Source organism: Ixodes scapularis, unplaced genomic scaffold (assembly GCF_016920785.2).
Source record: "Ixodes scapularis isolate PalLabHiFi unplaced genomic scaffold, ASM1692078v2 PGA_scaffold13__105_contigs__length_92229423, whole genome shotgun sequence".
Lineage (NCBI taxonomy): Eukaryota > Metazoa > Arthropoda > Arachnida > Ixodida > Ixodidae > Ixodes > Ixodes scapularis.
The window spans coordinates 77,887,155-77,908,248 of record NW_024609839.1 but is presented as its reverse complement, the minus strand read 5'-3'; the positions used below and the strand labels follow the sequence as shown (position 1 = coordinate 77,908,248).

General features: G+C 46.7%; 1 protein-coding gene across 2 annotated transcripts in view; it reads right to left on the bottom strand.

Annotated features, from left to right (window-relative positions):
* Window positions 1-6,529: 6,529 nt before the first annotated feature.
* LOC8036939 (thymosin beta) overlaps window positions 6,530-21,094 on the bottom strand; it is a 32,736-nt gene continuing 18,171 nt past the window's right edge. Inside the window, exons 2-6 of one of the 2 annotated variants that reach the window (XM_029984354.4) lie at window positions 16,868-17,041; window positions 13,417-13,530; window positions 9,533-9,646; window positions 7,658-7,711; window positions 6,530-7,006 (exon numbers count right to left, since the gene is read on the bottom strand). In XM_029984354.4, coding sequence (XP_029840214.2) covers window positions 7,692-7,711; window positions 9,533-9,646; window positions 13,417-13,530; window positions 16,868-16,997 — 378 coding nt within the window. In that variant the 5' untranslated portion in view covers window positions 16,998-17,041 and the 3' untranslated portion in view covers window positions 6,530-7,006; window positions 7,658-7,691. The remainder of the gene's footprint in view (window positions 7,007-7,657; window positions 7,712-9,532; window positions 9,647-13,416; window positions 13,531-16,867; window positions 17,042-21,094) is intronic. The other variant, XM_029984353.4, reaches the window with a different exon arrangement.

Sequence of the window (21,094 nt, the reverse complement as noted above, 5' to 3'; positions counted from 1 at the left end):
CCAAAATGGCGGCGTTCACAACACTGTCGGGGAAAAGAGTGCCGATACTCTAAACGCGAAACTCCTTTTCCCTGACTGAAACTGAAACTAAATATGAATAATACACCATTATTATAGCTTATTTAGTTAAAACCAACTACACATGACATAATGAGAGGAGGAAGCGGCCGGGTAGGAGAAACGCGGGTTTTATGTGCGACCGTTCTAACCGTCTCAAAAGAGTGAACGCGCGAGCTTGCGCTGTTTTAAAAAAAAGGCATCCAAAGAAAAGAGGCGGCACGCTGTGTTCTTTGCTATTATGTGTCTAATTGCAAATTGTTGTGTGTATGTTTATACAGACAGAAGTTAGTCTGCCTTAGTACGCGTCTGGTGTCTCAGCTGTAGATGAGCAATTTAGCCATTGCGGTACAACCGCTAGCCTGGGGTCTTTAACGTGCACCACGTAGTAGTGATACACGACCGCACGCCGGTACGATGCTCTTCCAGATCGAAACGGGCAGGGGCGGGGTGGGTTCTGCAGCGCGAGCTTACACTCCAAGTGCTCCGAGCTGGTGTGCGCTAGACCATGCACTCGGCCACCGATCCCCCCCCCCCCTCCCCCCTCCCCCCCTTGTGCGCCTAATTTATATTTGAAGATCGACGATGGACGTCGATAGTCTCGAGGTAATATAACGTAATAACATTTTATAAATAATAAACTTGTTGAAGCATTGAACGACTCAATTTTTTAATTCTTGGATTGTAATATGGCGGTAGCCTATTGTACTTACTGTTGATGAAGAGCAATATGAGGTGACGAGGTAATGATTAAATGATGAGGCTCTATAAGGACGACGAAATTAGTGGGTGTCGAACCACAACGTACAGTGCCAGATTTGTTTCAAGTATCGTGTACCCAAAGACTTTCTTCACCCGCAACAGAATATGGTAGAATCAACGAGGATGCTGCTTTACGACTGTACATGGAACAGGAAAACTGCACTGTGCAGAAGTGCGGCTTATTCGTTTATATGAGGGACGGATTTCTAGCAGCATTTCATGATTGACTACTTGGAACAAATGGCCTCGTTGACGTAAAGTGTCCCCTTTCCAAAAGATTCTTGAAGCATATTTAAACCGCAAGGGAGTATGAGGCGAAAAATAAGAAAAAGGAGCCTGGTGTGAAAGGTCCAAATCACCACAATAGCTTCTACTATCGAATACAAGGGCAGTTACACAATACACAAAGAGAGTTTTGTGATTCAGTTATATACACTCAAGGGCATTGATATCCAACATATTCAGAGGGATGACATCTTCTGGTCAACCAACATAGAGCCTTTTCTACTCAAGTTTTACTTGGAAGGCCTGACTTCCGCTGAAATTCCTCACGTAGACGAGTTGTCCAACCGAATAAACTGCCATTGCTCCCGATCTTGGAATCTCTCGATCTTCGTTCGTAGGCCATAGTATCATAATCATAATCATAATCATAATCATCTTTATTTGCTCAGGAGAGCCGCGGCACCGCAGAAAGGCAACAGCCCGTACCAAGGAGGCCCGCAGTGCCGCGTCTAGTGAAGAGGATTATGTGATGATGTAATATACAAGATGAAAGTTCTGATGATTAGGATATGTGTTTTTAGGCCATGGGATCGAGGGGTGTGGCTCTTCGTCCGCCGAATATTGCTTCGGCGGGTGTTGTTACCGTGTAAGATGAGACCGTCGCGTGCTGCTGGAACAAGAACCTGGCGATTCCACTGAACTGCTTCTTCCGTAAGCTGCAAAAGGGCTTTTTTTTTTTTCGTTTCGCACACCATCTGTTCTGTTTGCCCGCCAGTTGCAAGATGGTGCACTAATATGATGCCTGATGCCGGTTCTTTTTTCTTCAAAAACTTGTTTATTTTATTTGAAGCAAGATTTGGCGCGTTATCAGAAAAAAAGTATTTTCGGTAGGGCAAAAGTAGGTAAAAGAGACCGTAGAACGTCAATGACGTGTTTGGACGTCGTAGCAGGCATCGTGTAAACTTCCAGCCACTTAGAGTACGCATTGACCATGACTCCGCAGATGCAGATACGTTTCGCCACCCACCGACTGAATAGTGGATCGTTTTCAGTTACTGTTCATGATGGCGTTGGACTCAAGGAAGACTTCGAGTCTTTGCAGAAAGTTAGCCCAGGTGCCAGGACTTTTGTCGAAAGCGGTAAGTGTTCGAAACGTCGACAACGTCGGTAGCCACGTGTTGTGCTTGACACTGGACACTTACCATTCGCTGAGACGAAACTTGCTTGTTCGTCTGCCACGAGTCGTCCGATATCAGGTCATCACCGCAACACCATCTCCCGACAAAACTGGTCTTCATTGTCCGCATGTCCATAGTTAGCAATCACGTGAACTTAGAAATTCCCGAACGCTCATAACTTGCCATCGCTAAACGCCGTTCATTCATAGCGTCTTCATTGCAAATAAACGTCTTCCTATTTCTTCTGGTGGTTTTCATATTCCTCCTAAGCTTTACTTACAACATTATGTGTGTCGGTACTTCCGAAAATATTGCAACGGCGTTTGTTTTACCACTTACACAATGTAACCACTTTTACAACATCTTCCGGACCCCGTGAAACACAATATTTTGTGACGTTATTTTAGTCGTCATTAAAATGGTGAGGTAAGTACCGTAAATCGCGAAGCAGTTTACTTGACGTCCGCTACCACTGGTGTCTTGGAAGATTGAGTCTACTGAGCATGCATTGCTGCAGAAGAAATTTTCATTGATAGAATATTGACACGTCAATCAACATTTGATTCCTTCTTGGTAAGATTTATTGCGAAAGTCCGTTACAACCGCCGAACCGCATCTCCCTATATCGGAGAACAATTTATGCCAAGCCTGACATTCTCGCATACATCCGTTTGCTGGGCCACGCTACTTGAGCTAGCTGAGCACAGCTGGCAGCGGCGCGAGCAAGGCCACGAGGGGAACGTGATGGTGCTCGAGCCATCCCACTGTGAACCAATGTTTCGGCCACCCCAAGGGTGCGTGTCGCCATCTATTGGTTGAACTAACGCCTTGTTCAAGATGGCTGCCGTGGGACCGCAGCCTTAAATGTGTCGAAGTTGAAAACATAAAAATCAACTGCAGCAGCACTCAATGAAATTAAGAAACAGTAAATCTATTTCGGGTTATTGTTTCCTGTCAAAGCTTATTTGTCCTACATAAATTTTTAACATTACGTTTTTTTTCCTTTTTGCCATGTGTCTTCACAAAAAAAAAAAAAAAATCCACAGCAATTCTTTTGGGTTAAAACAGCGAGATGAAAATAATGGCAATTAACGAGCAATTTATCTCACAATATTTCGCAAGACGACGGTCACTTCCCGCAATGCTTGGATAGAAAATAAATAATAAATACATAAAACATATATTTTATTATAAAATATATTTATAATTTCTAAATTATTCATAAATGCAAAATATAATATGAAATATATTTTTATTGACCTCCGCGCTTCCCCGTGCCCGGTTGTTCGGCATGGCACCACGAGTTGCAGACTGAATTCTATGACAGTGTGAAATGCGGGACATTTTGAAGATTTGAAAATTTCTCGCAGGTCGCTGGGTAGTCGGGCTCTCGCATGTCATGCACGAATAAAAACCTTGGTGATCATAAATACCCTGTCAGTGACCCTTTAATGGAAACGCGTTCCTGTCGGAGCCACCTCCAGCTTTAGGAAGGTTACCTACACCACACATCGGACACTAGCGTTGCGTCAGAGTTCGGCTGGGTCTCGCATTCCCGCCGAGTGAAGACAATCGTCTTATTTACTGTCTATCTCTGTTCTTGTTCGTTTCACTCTGACTAAACCAGCTCACCTGCACCGCCATCACCACAACTCTCGTTCAATCAGTGTCCGGCTGCGATCTTCGGTGGGTGAGGTGGAAAAACCGCTGTCTTGTTCAGCGGGACAAGCTCCGCCTCCGGCACGCGCACCGAAGTGTGGAAGATAGAAAACTCGCGCTCGAGGCCGCCATAACCACGGGTGTACAATAATTGTAATTGTAATTGTAATTTATTTGCACAAGAAGTATGATGTATATGCGACGACGTGCGAGGCTAGGCAGAAAGGTAACAACCCTTACGCGTGTGCGCCTGCTAGCCGGTCGCCGCATACACCGTGGATGAGGGGAAAGGAAAAGGGGAAAAACAATTTGGGTAAATATAAATAGTCAAAACAACAACAACAGTGGTCAGTGGTTATGGTGCCGCAGCTCATGAGGCGTCCGACACCACTTGACGGGAAAAGAGCCTGCACAGTTCACGGGAGTCATCAATTGATGCTGGTAGAGGGTTGCGAGCGTTTAGTGGTATAGTTAGAAAGTCTCTGACGGCGGCGGGGATGAAAGATTCGCTATGGCGAGTGGTTAGGCGGCGGAGCGGCTCGGGTTGACCTGTCCTTTTGCTGACACGCACCAGTGACGCGAGGTGGGACCCCGCAAGCGACCCGTCGAGCAGCCGACAGACCGCACGTACACGTGATGTCCGCCTCTTCTGTCCGAGGGGTCGCCACTGGAGTGCCCCAAGGTCTCGAAGAAAGGAAAGAAAGAAAAAAAAAAAAAAAAAAAAAAGGCCCAGAAAGAAAAGGCAGCAATTGTAAAGCTACCACATAGCGAAAACTCCCGGCACTAAGCCACTGTCATCCCGCGTACCGCATGCAGGTCCTACTCGTCTGCAATGCTGGAGTTCACAGCAGAAAGCACAGTCGTAGGCGTCCCAGAAGGATACGCAAAATAGCAGCCAATGGGAGAAAAGACAGAACGTTCGGCCAGTTCGGCTCCAAAACGCCAATATTGCAACCAAACGAAGACTGCAAGATAGATATTTCCTTAATGTTGGAAAGATCCCCAGTGGTGTCCTTAATCCGTATACTGGTATTCTTCCAACTGGGGCCCTTATCTGGACACTTGGCGAAAAAGTCGGCGAGAAATTCGGCGGCTATGATTGGCCGGCGCCAAGGTAAAAAATGCGGCGTTGGCCGATCGCGGCCTCCGATTTCTCGCCGACGTTTTCGCCAAGTGTCCAGCTTAGGGCCCCTGGTCGACTCTGCTGCGGAATGCTTTAGCAACCTCAACTTTTGCACATGCAAGATCACGTGTATGGCGCATCGGGTTTGTTCTTGTGCGTACTCAGATCGTCCTCAAAAACCAAAAGATCAGCAGGTCATCATTTTAGAATGTTATTACTTCTATACTTGTCTGGCAATTCGGGTTCTGTTACTGTTGCATGTGTCCCTAAGGGTAGTGTAAGTGGGCCTTTACTGTTTCGGTTGTATATCAATTACCTACCATAATCAATTAAATCGACAATTAGACTATTTGCTGATGATTGTGCTATTTACCGAAAAATTGGCACACGTATTGATGACATTCTCCGAGACGATTCAAACACTATATCATCATGGTGTTCCCTATGGCAGATGAACATTAACACTCGTAAATGCAAACAAATTTCCGTAACTAAATCCGCCGCCAAAACTGATTACTTTCACGAACACTATAGAGCACGCATCACCGTACAAGTATTGGGGCGTGTATTTTACAGACAAATTATCATGCAACGAGCACATCGAGCAAATGACAAATAGCGCACTAAACCACTTGGTTTCATTACCCAAACTTTACATAGCTGCCATTAAAACAAAGCTACTTCCGTACAAAACACTTATCCTCCCAAAATTAGAATATGCAAGCAGAATTTAGAATCCACACCAAAATTGCCTAACCTCGAGGCTTGAACCTTCAGAGCAAAGCAGCCAGATTTGCAGAGATTATTCATCCGAAACTAATGTCTCGCTTTAAGAACTAACAAAACCCTTCTTTTAAAGAGAAAAAAAAAAGCCAGATATATTTTTTTTTTTTTAAGACGTATGTTACTTAGATTTTGATTTTCAATCTACTTACTGCCGGGAAGCCAATCTAATTGTGATTGGTGAGCAGATTGTTCACGACCATATGGGCCGCACTTCAAAGATTTTCATTCCAAGACCCTTCTTAATCCACAGCGCTGTTCTATTTGTGCTGCCACGTGATCCAATAGAGTAGATTTGGAACATAGCCATGGTTAATAGTGTAGTAGCAACCTTGGAGAATTAGAACAGATGGGGCTGTGACATGAACTCCCAGTTAACAGGACTTCGAGGACTTGATCATGCAGCCAGGGGCGGATGCAGGAATTTCCTGAGGGGTGGGGGGTCAGGTGTTGGTCAGCGTAGCATTTGTTTAGGAAACCCCTCCCCATCTCCCTCGTTTCAAGCCCTAAATTTTACACATGCAGAAATCAAAAAGGGGGGACAGGACATCCGGACCCCCCCCCCCCCCCCCCCCCCCCCTCTAAATCCGCCCCTACATGCAGCCTTCCAGCCAAATAGAGAAAAACCTAAAAGATCCGGGTATGGAAAAAATGACAACCTTACCAGTTCGTTGTCCCAGCCCAAAACGACGTCAAGAAGTGGACAGAGAAGTCACGCAAGAACTGCACACAACACAACCGATCCATCGAAAGTGAACTTTTTTTATTAGATAGCCATCCAACAGCCTTTTTAAAAAAAAGTTTCGGTAGATCTCGACGCAACCCCGCACCCCCTCCCCTTTGTTTGCTCATTCAGACAGGGAAAACAAAAAGGACCGGAACACTTAGAAACAAAAGCCCCTCCCCCCTTCGATCGTTGCACCCCCCCAATGTCGCCGTGGACACGCGTAGTATAAATGCGGTAGTACAAATCTCCTTCGTTTGGCTACGACTTGAGCAACTTCCTCGTCGTATCCGCTGCATATCTACGGAAGAGGAGCCGAAGTCGTCCGTGACGACAGTACAAAAAAAAAAAAAAAGTCGGTAGAAAGGGAGAAGGAGCTACAGACGGAAGTACAGATTTGACTTGGAAGCATCCAATGCTTTTTGGCATCCCTCGCCGAAAGGTGAAGACTCGCTCCGGGCCGCCCCGCTCACGCCGCCTTCTCCTGGGCTATGACTGCAAGACGAGGATGGCACGGGTAAGTTCTCGCGGTCCGCCCGTGGGCAGAAGTCTACAGCATGCCACTGCCAGTCTGCACGCAGCTACGACCGGGGATGCCGCCAACCCGCGCAGGTTCGACTTTTCGTTTAACGCCGAGTTCAACCAAAATTCGACTGTTGTCCTCGTGTGCAAAAATGAAAAGCGAGCCGAGGCAACGCGAAGTGCAAGTCTGTCAGCTTCATTTGTGGAGGTTGTGACGATGTCAGAACGCAGAGCTCCGACCGAGGGACAGTGGGTAGACCTCGAGGCAGCTTGCTTCGAGGTCTGCCCACCATCCTTCAATCGGAGCTCTATGTTCTGACGTCACCAGAACCCTCGCAAAAGTAGCGGTATGGTAGCGGAGGAACTTTCGCTCTACACACCGCCTAGATGACAAGCGCTGCGCTCGCTTTCATATTGTGCAAACATAAAACGCGTAACAAACTACAGTTTCAATTGCGTTTTCGTGAAATGCAAGATTTTCGTGCTCGAAATCTGCAAAAACACCACGCAAAAGGTTAACCTCGTTGAATTTTGAAAATTTTCGGCGGACCAGTCGAACCTCGAGGCTTGACAGACGTGTGCGACACCCCCGACTACGACTATACTGGTCGAAAGGACTCCAACCTGCGAGTGTGCTGAACCGTCGGGGGGATTTTGGCTAGCGACTATCGATTCCATCTGCGGCACAAGAAAGATTGGGCGACGGTTCAGGCAACTGCTGCAACGTGGGAGGATGACTAGACAATTTTTGAAATCTTGGGGTTTTGAGGTAGAAGGCCTCCAGGTAATGTGCTTTTTTTTTTTTTTTCCTTTCTCCAGTCTTTCCCTGTTTTGCAACAACATTACATTCCCACAACAAACCTTGTATAAAAAAAAAAAAGTTTTTTTAGTGCAGTTGGGATTTTGAAATACGATGTACATCTTAGACATCGGTGCGGCAATTAAAGTGTTGAAAAATAAAGCCTTTAGAGTTGCTTACATATTCCAGAAGCAGTGGTTTTAATTTGCTTCCCCATTTGAAAACTATGGCCATGAAAACCCACATAATTTTTAATCGTCCCACATCTTTACATTCTCCGATGCAATGGGGCAGTTGATGCCTTTCCGGTGCTGCCAAGTGTTTCATTGTGTTGGCGTGGCGTGTCTGTTTTGAGTGTTGCAGAAACTGAATTGGAACACTTTTCGAGGCATTGCATTACTGCACAAAATAAAGTCCTGTTTTGAGATTGGATGTGTGTACAGCCCTCGGTGGGAAACACATTCCAGTCATGCAAGCACATTGCATGACTGGAGATGGCTACGAAACACTTGTGAGGTACTACCAAGTAACCAACAAAACATGGAGCTTATGTCATATTGTTCCAGCATTACTTTATGCATGGCAAAGGCCAGACTTCTGTCATCTATCATGGAGTGAATAAGAGTGGAGTGAGGCAGCAAAGGAAAAAAAGGGGAGCAACAAGATGGGAGGGGAACAGGTTCACAGTGGCGGTCTGTATACTGTTTCATGCTTATACAATACCGTCAAAGCTGCTGGCATGAGCATGGGGCTTGATCTCTCATTTGCACGCATTTTCGCGCAAACCAAACTAGAGATGAAGCCTTGTGCTAGTGCCAGTAGATTTGACAGTGCTGTATATTAAGTATAAAATTGAGTATAGTTGCTCAACTCAAAACGTAGGACTTGATCAAAGTAAAGGGGAGCAGACTTAAATGCAACTAGTGTACGCAGTCTCCTTATATTGCAGGAGCTAGTGCCCTTTAGGTTAATATAAAGAATAGACGACAGGGTGAACCGGGAAAAATAAAGGACACATTAGAGCAATGAAAGTTGATTTGTTGTAATGAAGGTACCATTTAACAAGGGAAGACACCCCAGATGATTGTTTTCCAAGGACGGTTATATTGCGAAAATCTGTGCTGCATTTACAGGTGTGGCAATGGGCTGGTAAATGCCTTGCTCCCAGTCCCTTCAGCAACGCTGCCCACAAGACATAATATGCTACGTGCCAAACAGGTGTCGTATATCGTACCACTGTCCCGCGGAAAATGCTACATTGGGCAAACTGGCCGCTGCATAAATGACCGGGCATGAGAGCATGCTCAAGTTTTTCATTCATTTAGTTTTAAAGTTTTCCTGCTCCTTTCTGCCATAGGGGCCTTGTAAAGCTGCAAATTTTCCAACTTTTTGCCTTGTCTCCTTCGTTTGTCAAGCAAAGCAAATAAATATATAAATATATATACATGTGAAGGGGGGTGAAATGGGCCGGGTAGACTTAGACAACTGAGCAAAAATGCAACCATGGAGAGGCAAGTTTAACATTTACCTTAATATATACCGACGTATCGAACAGGGACAGTTCTTCATCAGGGTATAGATAGAGTATAGACATAGTATAGTATAATATGGATTCAACCCTCGCCGTACAGTTGCTTTGAGGCAGTTTGGAAGATGGAAAGGACAGCGGAGAGCCCACGAAGGGCGCGAGAGGCACTCACCCTCCTTGGTAGGGAGGGGGTTCTTCTCCAGGGTCTCCGCATGCTTGAGCTTGGATGGGTCGAAGGTCTCGATGCCCTCGATCATCTGCTTGTGCTCCTTCTCAGATTCTATGTCTGCACAGAGGGGGAGGAAGACCAGGGTCAGCAGGAAAGCAGCACGCTCACACCCTCCCAAAAGCAAAGCCGCAGTGCTGCTGCCCCGGCGGCCGGCGTGAGACGCAGGAACACGGGGGCTACGTCGGCATTTGGCCGACATAGCCCCCGAGTCCCAGCCTATCGCCGATGCAGTGCTCGCTTCCAGCCCCACGCCGGCATTCGGTGGGAGAGGTCGGAGGTACAGCAATGCAGCAGTGCTTTTAGAGGGGGGTTGTTTAAAACGACGGATTAGTGGTGAAGTAGAGGAAAATGAGATGGCATGCCGGACAAACATGAGACATTAGTACTCACGGGACCACACCACACATAAACCACACCGGACAAAAAGTGGGGTTCTCTACGCCGACAGAACCCGCGGATAAGCTTCGCATCGTTCGCAATACTTGCGGAACAAACGAATGTCAGTCGCACCATGCATACGAGGTTAACTTGTACGTGTTTTCGCTGCACTCTATATCGGTATTGGAGGTCGTGCGTGATGCACAATGTAGCGAAACTGTTTAAAAACTACAGGTAGACGGACCGATACAGACATGTTAAGTCACAGTTTCGTGGTATCGGCCGCTAGCCTGCATGTATGTTTGCCACTGCTAAGATCTGAAAAACAAAGTGGTTAAAACCAAACAGCACAGGGCAGGTTAAATAAATCCGTGGGGAACAGTCTGCACCATGGTTGCAAGCACCGGTCGAAAGTGAGGAAGCGAAAAACGCCGTTTAAAATAGACTCCCGATAATTATGCAATCGCGGTGTACGAAAAGAATAGCAACGTGTTAGCGATTGAAGAGCAAGAACAGCAGGAGCGCATTTCACCGAGACTAGATCCTGAATGTTCAGGTGCTGCACAAGGTCGGAACGCAAGACCATTTACAGTTTCAGTCAGAGATGCATGAGAGTGGCATCACTTAATTAAACTGATCTGTTCTTTACAGAGGTGCGACAAAAGTGAGAGGCTAAGGCACCTTTGTCGGTGATGAATCTTTCCCCACCAGAAACCCACATTTCTTGAGCAGAGGCATCAGTCTCCAAAACAATAATGGTTTAGTATGAGTTCGAAGAACCATACTTCCACAACCCTGCCGCGGAAGTGCAGCGGTAGATTACTTGTTCAGCAATTAAAATTGCTATATGTATTCCCGCAGCAAAAAAAAAAAAAAAAAAAATCCAAACGCTTTCACGCAATTGCTTAGAAAGCATAATGGTTTAGAGCATGCTGCTAATATGTTGTACAGGTGTAGTTAACAGACAAAATCGTCGCAATTAAGAGCATTTCAATTTTTTTTAACAGCCTCACGGGAGCGTCGATATTGTCGAGATTGAGCGTGCGCAAAGCTGCGCTCACTCTCTCCGATGACGCTGAAATGCCCCGTGACACCGACATCCATGCCCCGCGATGTTAAGAAGATGCAAAGCTGGCAGTGCTATTGCTGCGACAGAATAGACACTGTCTCCGATGCCGCTTGTCCAGCACCCATGGGAAGCTACGGAACGGAGCATACTAAAGCATTTAACTAAACTCCATTTCTTGCAGCCGAAGCAATAATTCAACGGAGCCAATCAAGCGACGCCAGAAGGGTATTGTCACAGGGCTCGTCTTCGTCGGTTTGCCATCACCAACTAAAACAAACATGCACAAAAAAAAAAAAAAAAAAGAAGTGCAGGACTATGGCACACGCACTGTGCGCAATTGGTTTAGTCGGCAATGAAAGCACGAGGACGACAAACTTCTGGCGCCGCTCTGCCGTCTCTGGGCGCCGGCCGCGGCTGGACTCTACGAAACGGAGCACGGGCCGGCTACGTCGGTTAGCGGGGAGAGGGAACCAGGCGGGGGGGGGGGGGGGGGGGGGGGGGGCACACGTCGTGCAGGGGGCTGGCCCCCGGCGGGGCTCTACCTTGCTTGGTGGGCTTGAACTGCTTCACCTTGGTCACTGTGTGCTTTAACCGGGACTTCTCAAAGCCCTTGATGTTGCCTAATAGCGCCTGCCTGTTGCTATCCGAGTTCATGCTGGGGCCGCTGAGGGTTCGAACAAAACAAAGAAAAAGAAATCCTCAAGACGTCCGTCGACGCACGCAGACAAAGCGCAAAATGAGGTGGTGTGCCTAGATTGCAGAGCACCTTCAACTGCTTGGTCACGTGGTTTACGAGCCGCATTTGCGATACGAGCTTCGACGAGGCGGCAAAAGCGTATCCTTTGCAAGAGTCTTCGTGCAATGCGAGTAGGAGTGCAGACAGTCTTCGCCTGTCTGCCCGCACTCCTACTCGCCGGGTGACAGCGCAACGCACGTGCACTTGCAACCGATTGGGCGCAGGAAGTGTCTGCCCTTAAATTGCGAACGCTCTCCATGGTTTAAGTTGCTTCCTCTCGTTAAACCTAGGCCCTCTAATTCGAGGCTTTTGAGAAGGTACCTCAGCTGGGTGTTTTTAAAAAGAGGCAAATCTTGCAGCTCTTGAATGAGTGAACTGATTCCAGCCAATTTTTTTATTTTTTTTCGTTTCAATAGTAGAAAAAAATAGATTTGATCTGAAAAGAGGCACGGAACTAGTCAATCTGGCAAATAACTAGCGCTCGTTAGGAAACAAAGCTTAAGAAAATCTAGCCGTCTCTTTTGGATAAAAGGAAGGAGAAAAGAATAGATTACGCATCTAGCCACAAATGCTGGCATCGACGAGGTTTTGAAAAATCGGCCGCTCACTCATGTGGGAAGTGCCACAAGACCATTATAAATGCATTACACAATCACCTAGTTGCGACCGAGGAGTTTATCAGCTAAGAGAGCCTTTCACGAATGTTCTAAGACTAGATAATATAACTAAAAAATTTTCACCTCCCAACAGCCCACAACAAGTTATACGAGTGCAGTCGTTAACAAATTGACGATAATCAATGTCCTTGTACACGGAATGCAACTTGCAGGTCCCGCAAAACACCTAGTTGGCGAAAGAAACATTTTCGCAACATTTCCCGACAATGATAGGATCGAGCATTTCAAAATTGCATTTTCTAAATGAGCAAGAAAATATCCAGGCACAGCACTCTGACAATCTCCAGTTTGACAGTGTTGCCTTTCTAACAGATGCTCATTTTCTTTAGAAAGTCATAGAAACATATCACCACAGCACACAGCTACTTTGTACCAGTGACAAACAAAGCAGTAGATAGTCATTTTGTTCTATGGAAGTTCAGACAGAAGTTGAGACCTGTCAAACTGCACACCAGCAAAACTGGAGGACTCACACTTTACCTTTCCTCGAACAAAGGGCACGCTGCATGTCTTACTAGACTCTAAAACACAGAGAACCATGCTCAAAGTTGCAGTTCACGAACGGGACAACGCACAGGACGGTCAGCACACATCCCAGCACCAGAGGAAAGAAAGAGACAAGGGAAAGACCAGCGCGAGATCGACTGCTGGTACCACGGGGTCATCCACACAACCTCCCTCCCGGCCAGAGAGTCGGGAAAGACTCCGAACTTTTTTTCCTTTTACTTCAAGGCCGCAGTCCCCAACTAGCAGCCTGTTTCGAAATCACCGACTCAAAAGCCTCGCAACGTAAATGTTGTGCTGAAAAAAGATTATTTGAGCAAAGTTAATCTTGTGAAATTAACTTCGGTAAAGATTTTGGGACATGTCCCTTTAAATGGAACTTGCAGCCTCGCTACCCGGGAGGTGTTGGCCGGGCGCGCGGGAGATTGTGTGGAGCCCGTCTGGGGCAGCAGACCCGGTCTACCTTCTTTCTTGGGCAGGCAGACGTTCTCCTGGGTCTGCACGTGCTTCATGCTCGTCTTCTCGAAGTGCTCCACCCCCTCCAGCAGGCTGTTGTGCATCTTCTCCTGCTGCACGTCTGCACCACCACAGCCACCCCCATGCCTTAACAGATGTGCGGGCTCACCTCTGGCGCAGGCCCCCCAGGGAGGACGACCGACCGACTGACCGACCTACGCTCCCGCTGGTCTACGGGGCGTTTCCGAGAGCCAGCAGGGCGCATTAATGAACCGACAGACTGAGTGCAATGAAACCTTCACAAAGGTGTCTTTAGGTGCATTTATTGTACTCAACTCCGAGATCAAGTTTAAGTAAAAACCTTTAAGCTATAAAAAACCCCACCTTTTCTTACACGCAGGAAGGGAAACTAAAAACCGTTCGGCTGACGCCACTATAGTCGCAGAAGGCGAGACAAAGCAAAAACACCAAAACTTCTAGACAAACACCCGAAAGCAGATCTAAGAAAGTGTGGCACTATCTGCGGGTGGCACCAACCGGACGGTTTGTACCATTTTCCTCCCTGTGCACAAAAAAAAAGAAAAAAGAAAAAAAAAACGGTATTTTTGAGGATTACATTTTTGCTCCGAAACCCACTCCTGAAATTTGAGCATGACAAGTGCACCAGCCAAGGACTAAGTCGTGAAAAGTTTCAATGTACTCCTACTCCATGGGTTCATTTATATGTACAAATATTTTCAGACCCAAATAACGCCCAAAAACTGCCTGTATGTACCTAGAGCCACTGAATAGGCAACACTTAGAGCATGGAGGCTTTGTCCACCTTGACATTTGAAAACAGGTAATCAAACCGAAAAATATGACGTTTCAGTTACAGTTTACTGTTGATGTCAGCTTCCTAGTTCAGTTTTAATTTTTATGGTTTCGGTTAACGGTTACAAGTTCCTAAACTTTTTTTTTTTTTTTCTGTTTCTCCAATAATTTGTTTTATTAAAATGCTAGACAGTCGCTTTATAAGAAACTGTTTAAAGAAGTCCCAGATATCAAACGACTTTATATAAAACGTAAATGTAAAACCTCTTCACATTCTTTTTTCTGTGTTGTTCCAAAATAGTTACTTGCAACACATCAGATGAAATTTTTTCCATCATCTTTGCACGATGGTCAATTTACCTTGTTTCTTTACACTAGCTTACTGCAGGTCAGGAACAACGGTGATTTTGAAAGAGCGTTGGATGAATATTTCAGAATTTCTGACTTATTTGTTAATACCCTGAAGGTGACACATACCGAATACATGTAGCGACTGTAGGACTGTGGCAGATTTACAAACAGAAACTTCATTATAAGCTCAACCACCGATTCCAAGTATTCTTAATCCTAAATTCAGACTGAACAGAAAAGTATTACCAGAAGCACCACTTGCTGACAGTAACTCTCAAATGGCCATAACATTCCAAGATCCCTCCTCAGGGTCATTCTTGAGAACAACTAATATTTTAATTTTTCGGTTAATATCGGTTACCGGTAAATAAGTTACTGCTTTCATAAATTTCAAGTAACGGTACAAAATAAAAAAAAATTGTTCCTAAACGGTTTTCAGTTTGAGTCCCTGCTTAAAATCGTGCTTGCCAGTTATCCGAAATCGCAGAAAACGCTTTTATTCCCGCCAGAAATGTTAAAGCTGGCCTCAACCGAGAAAAACGACATTGCCCGCGCTTCAGGACACTATTTCTAAAGCAAGAGAACTCGTTTCTTCAAACGATGGTCACGGCCAATTGTGCCCACCTGCACTGAGCACCAAAATGGCGGCAGCCATTTTGTTGCCTAATGCACAGCAGGCGCAATCGGCAAACACAGAGATTAAAAAAATGCGGCTTTCCGAGGTTAAAGCTTGGGTGACATTGTTTGGCACTGCTGAAAACTGTTTTAACATTTCTTGAGGAGTGCAAAATCACTTCCTGCGATTTAAGTCAACTGGCTACAACAATTTTAGGCGACAACATGACTTGAGTGTCGTCACTCCGAAGCACATACCTTTTAGTGGGGCTCTAGTGTCGCCCAGCACTGGTAAAAGGAAGCTGAAGCACTTTAAAAAAGAATGGTGTTGGGAGCGGCGTCATTCTACGGTGTTTTGCCTTCCAAATTTGGATACCGCGACGAAAGTGGGTGGGATATAGCGTCATTTCAGAAAAATGCGCTGCGAGTGCCACGGGGCATGCGGCAAACCTTCCGTCGCGTCTTATCCATCAGGAGTGGTGTCTTTGTGGGGTACCTTGAGCGAACCCAGAGGCGAGCGAGGAGCACCCAACACTGCAGACAACGTCACTTCTGCTAGATTGCCATGCAAATTTTAATTTGCAATCCCGTGTTCCTCCATAACAGCATAGAAGAAAAAGGCGATATGGACAGTATATAATTTTTGAGGTGACCATGCCCAGGCTCTCGCAGTTTTTTTTTCAAATTCGTAAGCCCCTTCAGCTGCCCTTAAAGTCCGCCTCTGTAACCGAACGCCAACCCAACTATCCAAATGGCCCCTTCAGTAGCACAGTCTGGAGATCAGTACTGCTTCTCAGGTCGGCATCCAGACATTTCAAGCATAACTGCAGTACCGTGCCACACAGAAAGAAATCAAAGGCATTCTGACGGACTACAAACCACCGCACGTTTGCACCGCCTACCAAATGGCCACATAAATCCACCAGCTGCCCATAAGCAGCAACCTGCACAACCTTGTAACCAGAGAAAATCAACATCCCAATCCCCTGACAAGAGCACCTTTCAATAGAAACAATGTAGCGGCTTTGTCACTCATGGTGCCACGGTATGTTGTAACTCAGACCAGCTGAGAAGTTCACCTGCTGCGGTAAGGACCTTAATTAAAGGCCTCAAAAGTCTAGCACATGCTCATTCGGCTAGTGCTTCACTAGTGTGCTGAATGGGCATATTCCACTACAGCAAAACAGTCGCAGCAGGCTACACAAAATAGCAAAGCGCAGTGCTGTCCTACAACATCAGGCTTACTCTTGTCCCAATGAAATGAGGTTCCCACAAATTGCATTTTAGAAACTGCACATACTCTAGATTGACAGCTAGGTACATGGTTTTGCCGGATTCCAAGATATTTCTGCCACGAGTCATGATCGGCAAGCAAAAATTGCTCAAGAAACTTGCGGGGTGAATGGTATCTCACGGGACTAAACTATGGCAAGCTATGCCCAAGGATTTCAGGCAGGCAGCGTTGACTATAGTCCAGAAAATATGATACTTTCGGATAAATGCCCAGCAGGCACCTTCATAGTAAAGTTTAACGCAATGTGTCAAAAAGCCAACACATGCAGTCCCTCCAAAGGGGCATCGCATCATCAGGTACATGCTGCACTGCAACTCAGACGAGCGATTGCGATTGTCATCCGACAGCGAAAGCCGAGGGGTGCCGAGGGGTACCGCGAGCCTACCTTCTTTTGAGGGCAGGGTGACCTTTTCCTGGGTCTCCGCATGCTTCAGGTTGGACGCCTTGAAGCTGAACAGCTCCTGCTGGATCTCGTCGGCCACCTTGGGCAGGTTCTCCTTGGAAGGGCTAGACATGCTGGGCGGCTAGGCTTGCACGGGAGGAAGCACACGGGGGCGGGCTAGAAGGTGAGGAGGGAGACACCGCACACAGACATGCTGGTTAGGCCCGGTTAGGACACGCCACAAGACACACGCATGACAGAATGAGTACAACACTCAAATGCACGGCAAAACATACTGCCCAGAAAAGGAGGTTAATTAAGGCAATATTCACACTGTGAAATGCACTTGAAGTTTGAAGCGATTTCACCTGCTCACGCACACCGGTTCGAAAATGACTTATCTACAGGAGACATAATGAGCATATCTTAGTGACCAGGAACTATGTTAATAACAAAAATAAGCGCAGAAATCCCCCAAATGATAGCCAAAAGATATAAGTGCCAAAAATAAGGAACACGAAGCACAACCCTAGGTTCTTGAGCTAGACGGCAGTTTCATCTAGTCAATTCGAGAGATCCAGAGATTAATGTACCATAGCCGCCGGCAATTGAGCAACTTATGTTCCCGCTCCTAGCTTGGACTCATTCTTGGGCCTTTTGATCGAATGAGATAACCTCATTGACTGCAGAGTGGTAATGACCATGCTGGGCCCGCATCTCTCCAACCGCCAGCGCCTGTAGACGTGCAAAGTGCATACATCAAAAACCAGTGCCGGATAGAGCGATTCAAAAGTATTCAAAGCCAAATACAAAGGACAAGGGCACCGATGCACTTCAAGTCGCACACTGGTAGGTACAATGGGAACGTTGTAGTTCCAATTAAAGCCTTCAGTAATCCGGAAGAAACAAAGGTCGTTCGGGCTCGTAAATCAACCGCTTCATTGGAAGGCAGCCACCATGAAAGCACCATGAACAATTTTTGCCGAATACATTATACCTCGACCAAAAGAAGGAAAAGACTTTGGAAAGGAAGTTACAGGGAAGGGTCCCATGTTTAGCAGAAGCAGTAGGGGTGTCCAACGTCGTGGCTTGTAGATGGTGCCAGCTTTCGTTCCATAGGAACGTGTCCCCACACGAGAACCGCACCTCTGATATGAAAACTACAGCTTGCGCCACCTATGAGTTGCCATGTCGAATCGCCAGGTTATATCTGGCGCCACTGCAGGGTGCTGGCCTCTCGTGCAAATGTGCCACAAGGTTCGCACCGAGAGCCGCCGACGCACGACCGTTTATCCGACGAATGCGAGGCAGACCGGGAAACAATCTTTTCCGTGCAAAAGTGAGAACGCACATAACACCCCTTTAATCGCATTAGCATTCATCTCAACAGTTCATCATCGGGAACAATGTTCCACAAGGTCATAACATGTCTTCCTGCAACTGCCATTTTTATACAATGAATGGACAAAGCTCCGAGTCGGCAAAGAAGGTTGACTGGTGTAGACAACTATGGTCCCCAGGGTCTCTATTATAGTAAATTTTAGAAATTTCAAAAGTCGTCTTGAAGCGTGAAGTAAAAGTCGTCTGGAAGCATGAGGTAACCATCCATAGTGTCAACCAAACCTCAGGAGGACAACATGAATTTTGAAGGAAACTTTGCGAAGCATGAAAAAATCGTTGTGTGAATATTGTATTGGGTTCAAAGCGAATTCAAAGCACATAGTGGTTTTGGACAAATATTTTCGAATTGGATATTGAATAGTTTTATTAATCCTTTTACTGCTGTTGCACCACGCCTCAACAAAAAAATCTGATGCATTGGGATGGCAACTAAACTACGGATTTGACATAAACTTAAATGTTTAGAGATGCCCAGCTATACCTAATTGAGTGGATTTACAAACCTTGCTATAGGCAAATATTTTTTCTCCAATCTCGAATTTAAACATACAAAAAAGAATCACGAATAATGAATGCCAGTTGTCAGGGCATTTCTGCCTAATATAACCTTGCATAAGGACCAGTTTTAATTTTGAAACATTTTCTGGCATGTTAATATTAACACTCCTAAAGTTTCAGTTCCTTTTTATATACACCCGGTGCGCGAGTGCACCATCCCGCTTTGAAAGAGGGCTTTTCTCCCAAACACATAAGTACGATGTTCAATAAAATAAATGCAAGGGCGCAAACGAGCTGGTGTACACTTAACATTATTCAAAAACCCCGAGACTGCAGGTCACGCTCGAAAGGAAGAATATTCATACTTTTCCAAATGTTGGTTGATCGCGGCGGCTCGCCCCCGTTGAGTGCGCTTCTTATCGAGCTCGCGTGCACTGCGGGGAAGCAACACCCGCGCGGAGCTCGCTTCCGCGGGTGTTTTGCTTCTCCGCAGTGCACGCGAGCTCGGCAAGAAGCGCACTCAAGGGGGCCAACCCGCAGCGATCAACACTTTGCAAAGCACGAATATCGCAGTTCATCTCGAAGCGAATATCGAAGACTGTATTACTTTAAACTGTTCGAAATTTCCAATATTCGCACAACGCTACCCAAAAACTATCATTAAAGACAAAGACGGAAAAAGAGGAGATAAAGACACCGTAGCAGCGTGGTGCGTTTGTAGCTTGTTTCTAAAGCAGAGTGGCCACACACTGGACAGACAATGGTTCTTAACATCGCACGATTCCCGCAGCTTAATGCCGGAAAGCTCGTAAAAGTGGGGCTGCAGAGGGAAAATAAAAGGCTACAGGGTCGCCACGCCTAGTGTTCCTGAATTGCACGAACAAAAACGTTATTTCTGCTTTCATCGAGGGAAATGAGCAGCTTTGACGGCCCTCCGAGCTTCCACCACCATTTTTACACGCATCGTCCTACTTGTCTTTTTCGGCTGACAAGTTGCCAGGCCGCCAACTCGTGACGTCACGGAAGGGCGAATACTCGTAGTGACGTCACAGATAGAATCCGTAAGACGACTTTGCGAAGATTCGCACGAGACGAGACAACGAAGCGGGGCAGAGACACGCTTTGTCGCACGAAGTGCAGCCAGTCCGTGACCGAGAAACCTCGGGCGGTCAAACGGCGGCGCCTCAAAGCGTCGACGCAGGGCAAGCGCGACTCGCACCAGATCGCGGGCGTTTCGAAGAACAGAGACGCGGGTCGAAGCCAAGCGGAGCGGAGCCGTCCGCACGCGTGTCACAAATAACCCGACGAGCTCGTCGACCGTGGCGAGGCACTCGCAGACAGTCTACGGCTCTGAGACAGTCAGCCGAGCAGCGCCCTCTTTCCGCCTGACGGCGGAATGGAGACCGTTACCGGTTCCGCCATTTTAGAAATAACTGGTGCCACCTGGCGGAAAACGGGGTTCGAGGATTCCGAGGATGAAACAATGCGCGGAAGGAGACGGAAGGAGAGTCATAAAGCGAATTTTGGGGCCGAAAAGACAAGCCAGAGTCGGGTTAAAGTTCACATTAAAAATAGTGCAAAAAAAGACGGGACAAAAAGACGAAGAAGCACACAGGACAAGCGCTAACTCTCCACCAGTCGTGAGAGTTGGAGCTTGTCCTGGTGTACTTCGTCATTTAGTCCCGTCTTTTTTGCGCGATTTTTAATATGAATGTTGATTACCAACTTGCCCAGCAGACCAAGCTTTTACAATACATCGGGTTAAAGGCCGACGACCAGACTCGAGATACTGCAAGGCAGAAGATCGTCCTCACCATGGGGGAGGAGGAAACAAGCAATGGTGTTAGGCTAGGACGAAAGGTAGGTGGCGCAAGCTGCCGCCCGTTACAACGGGTATAGCCATTACAATCCATCCATCCATGGACAGGGTAGAAGAGGGAGGCGCTCGCTCGAGCCCGTGTTCACGTATTTTCATACCACAGCCCCCGGAACCGGATATTTTCTTAAATGGTTCTCGAAAACCAGTTTATATCGATTTCAAACCTTTAGGGCCCTCAATACGACTCAAAGAAAACGTCACCCCGGGTGGCCTGCTGCGAGGCTAGGACAGAAAGGCCCGTGCGCTGGTGGGCTTGTTACTAGTTGGTGAAGCATCTTTACGGGTAAAACAGCGCGAACAAGGACACAGGAGATAGAAGATGCACACAGCGCTCCGTCTGTGTGCGTTGGGCTTGTTAGCCTGCCACCCGGGTCAAAAAGGTTAAGGTTCAGAGCTCTCGCAAGATACTCGGGGGGGAAACCTCAGACTCCGGGCGCTAAAGGTTTCCAACG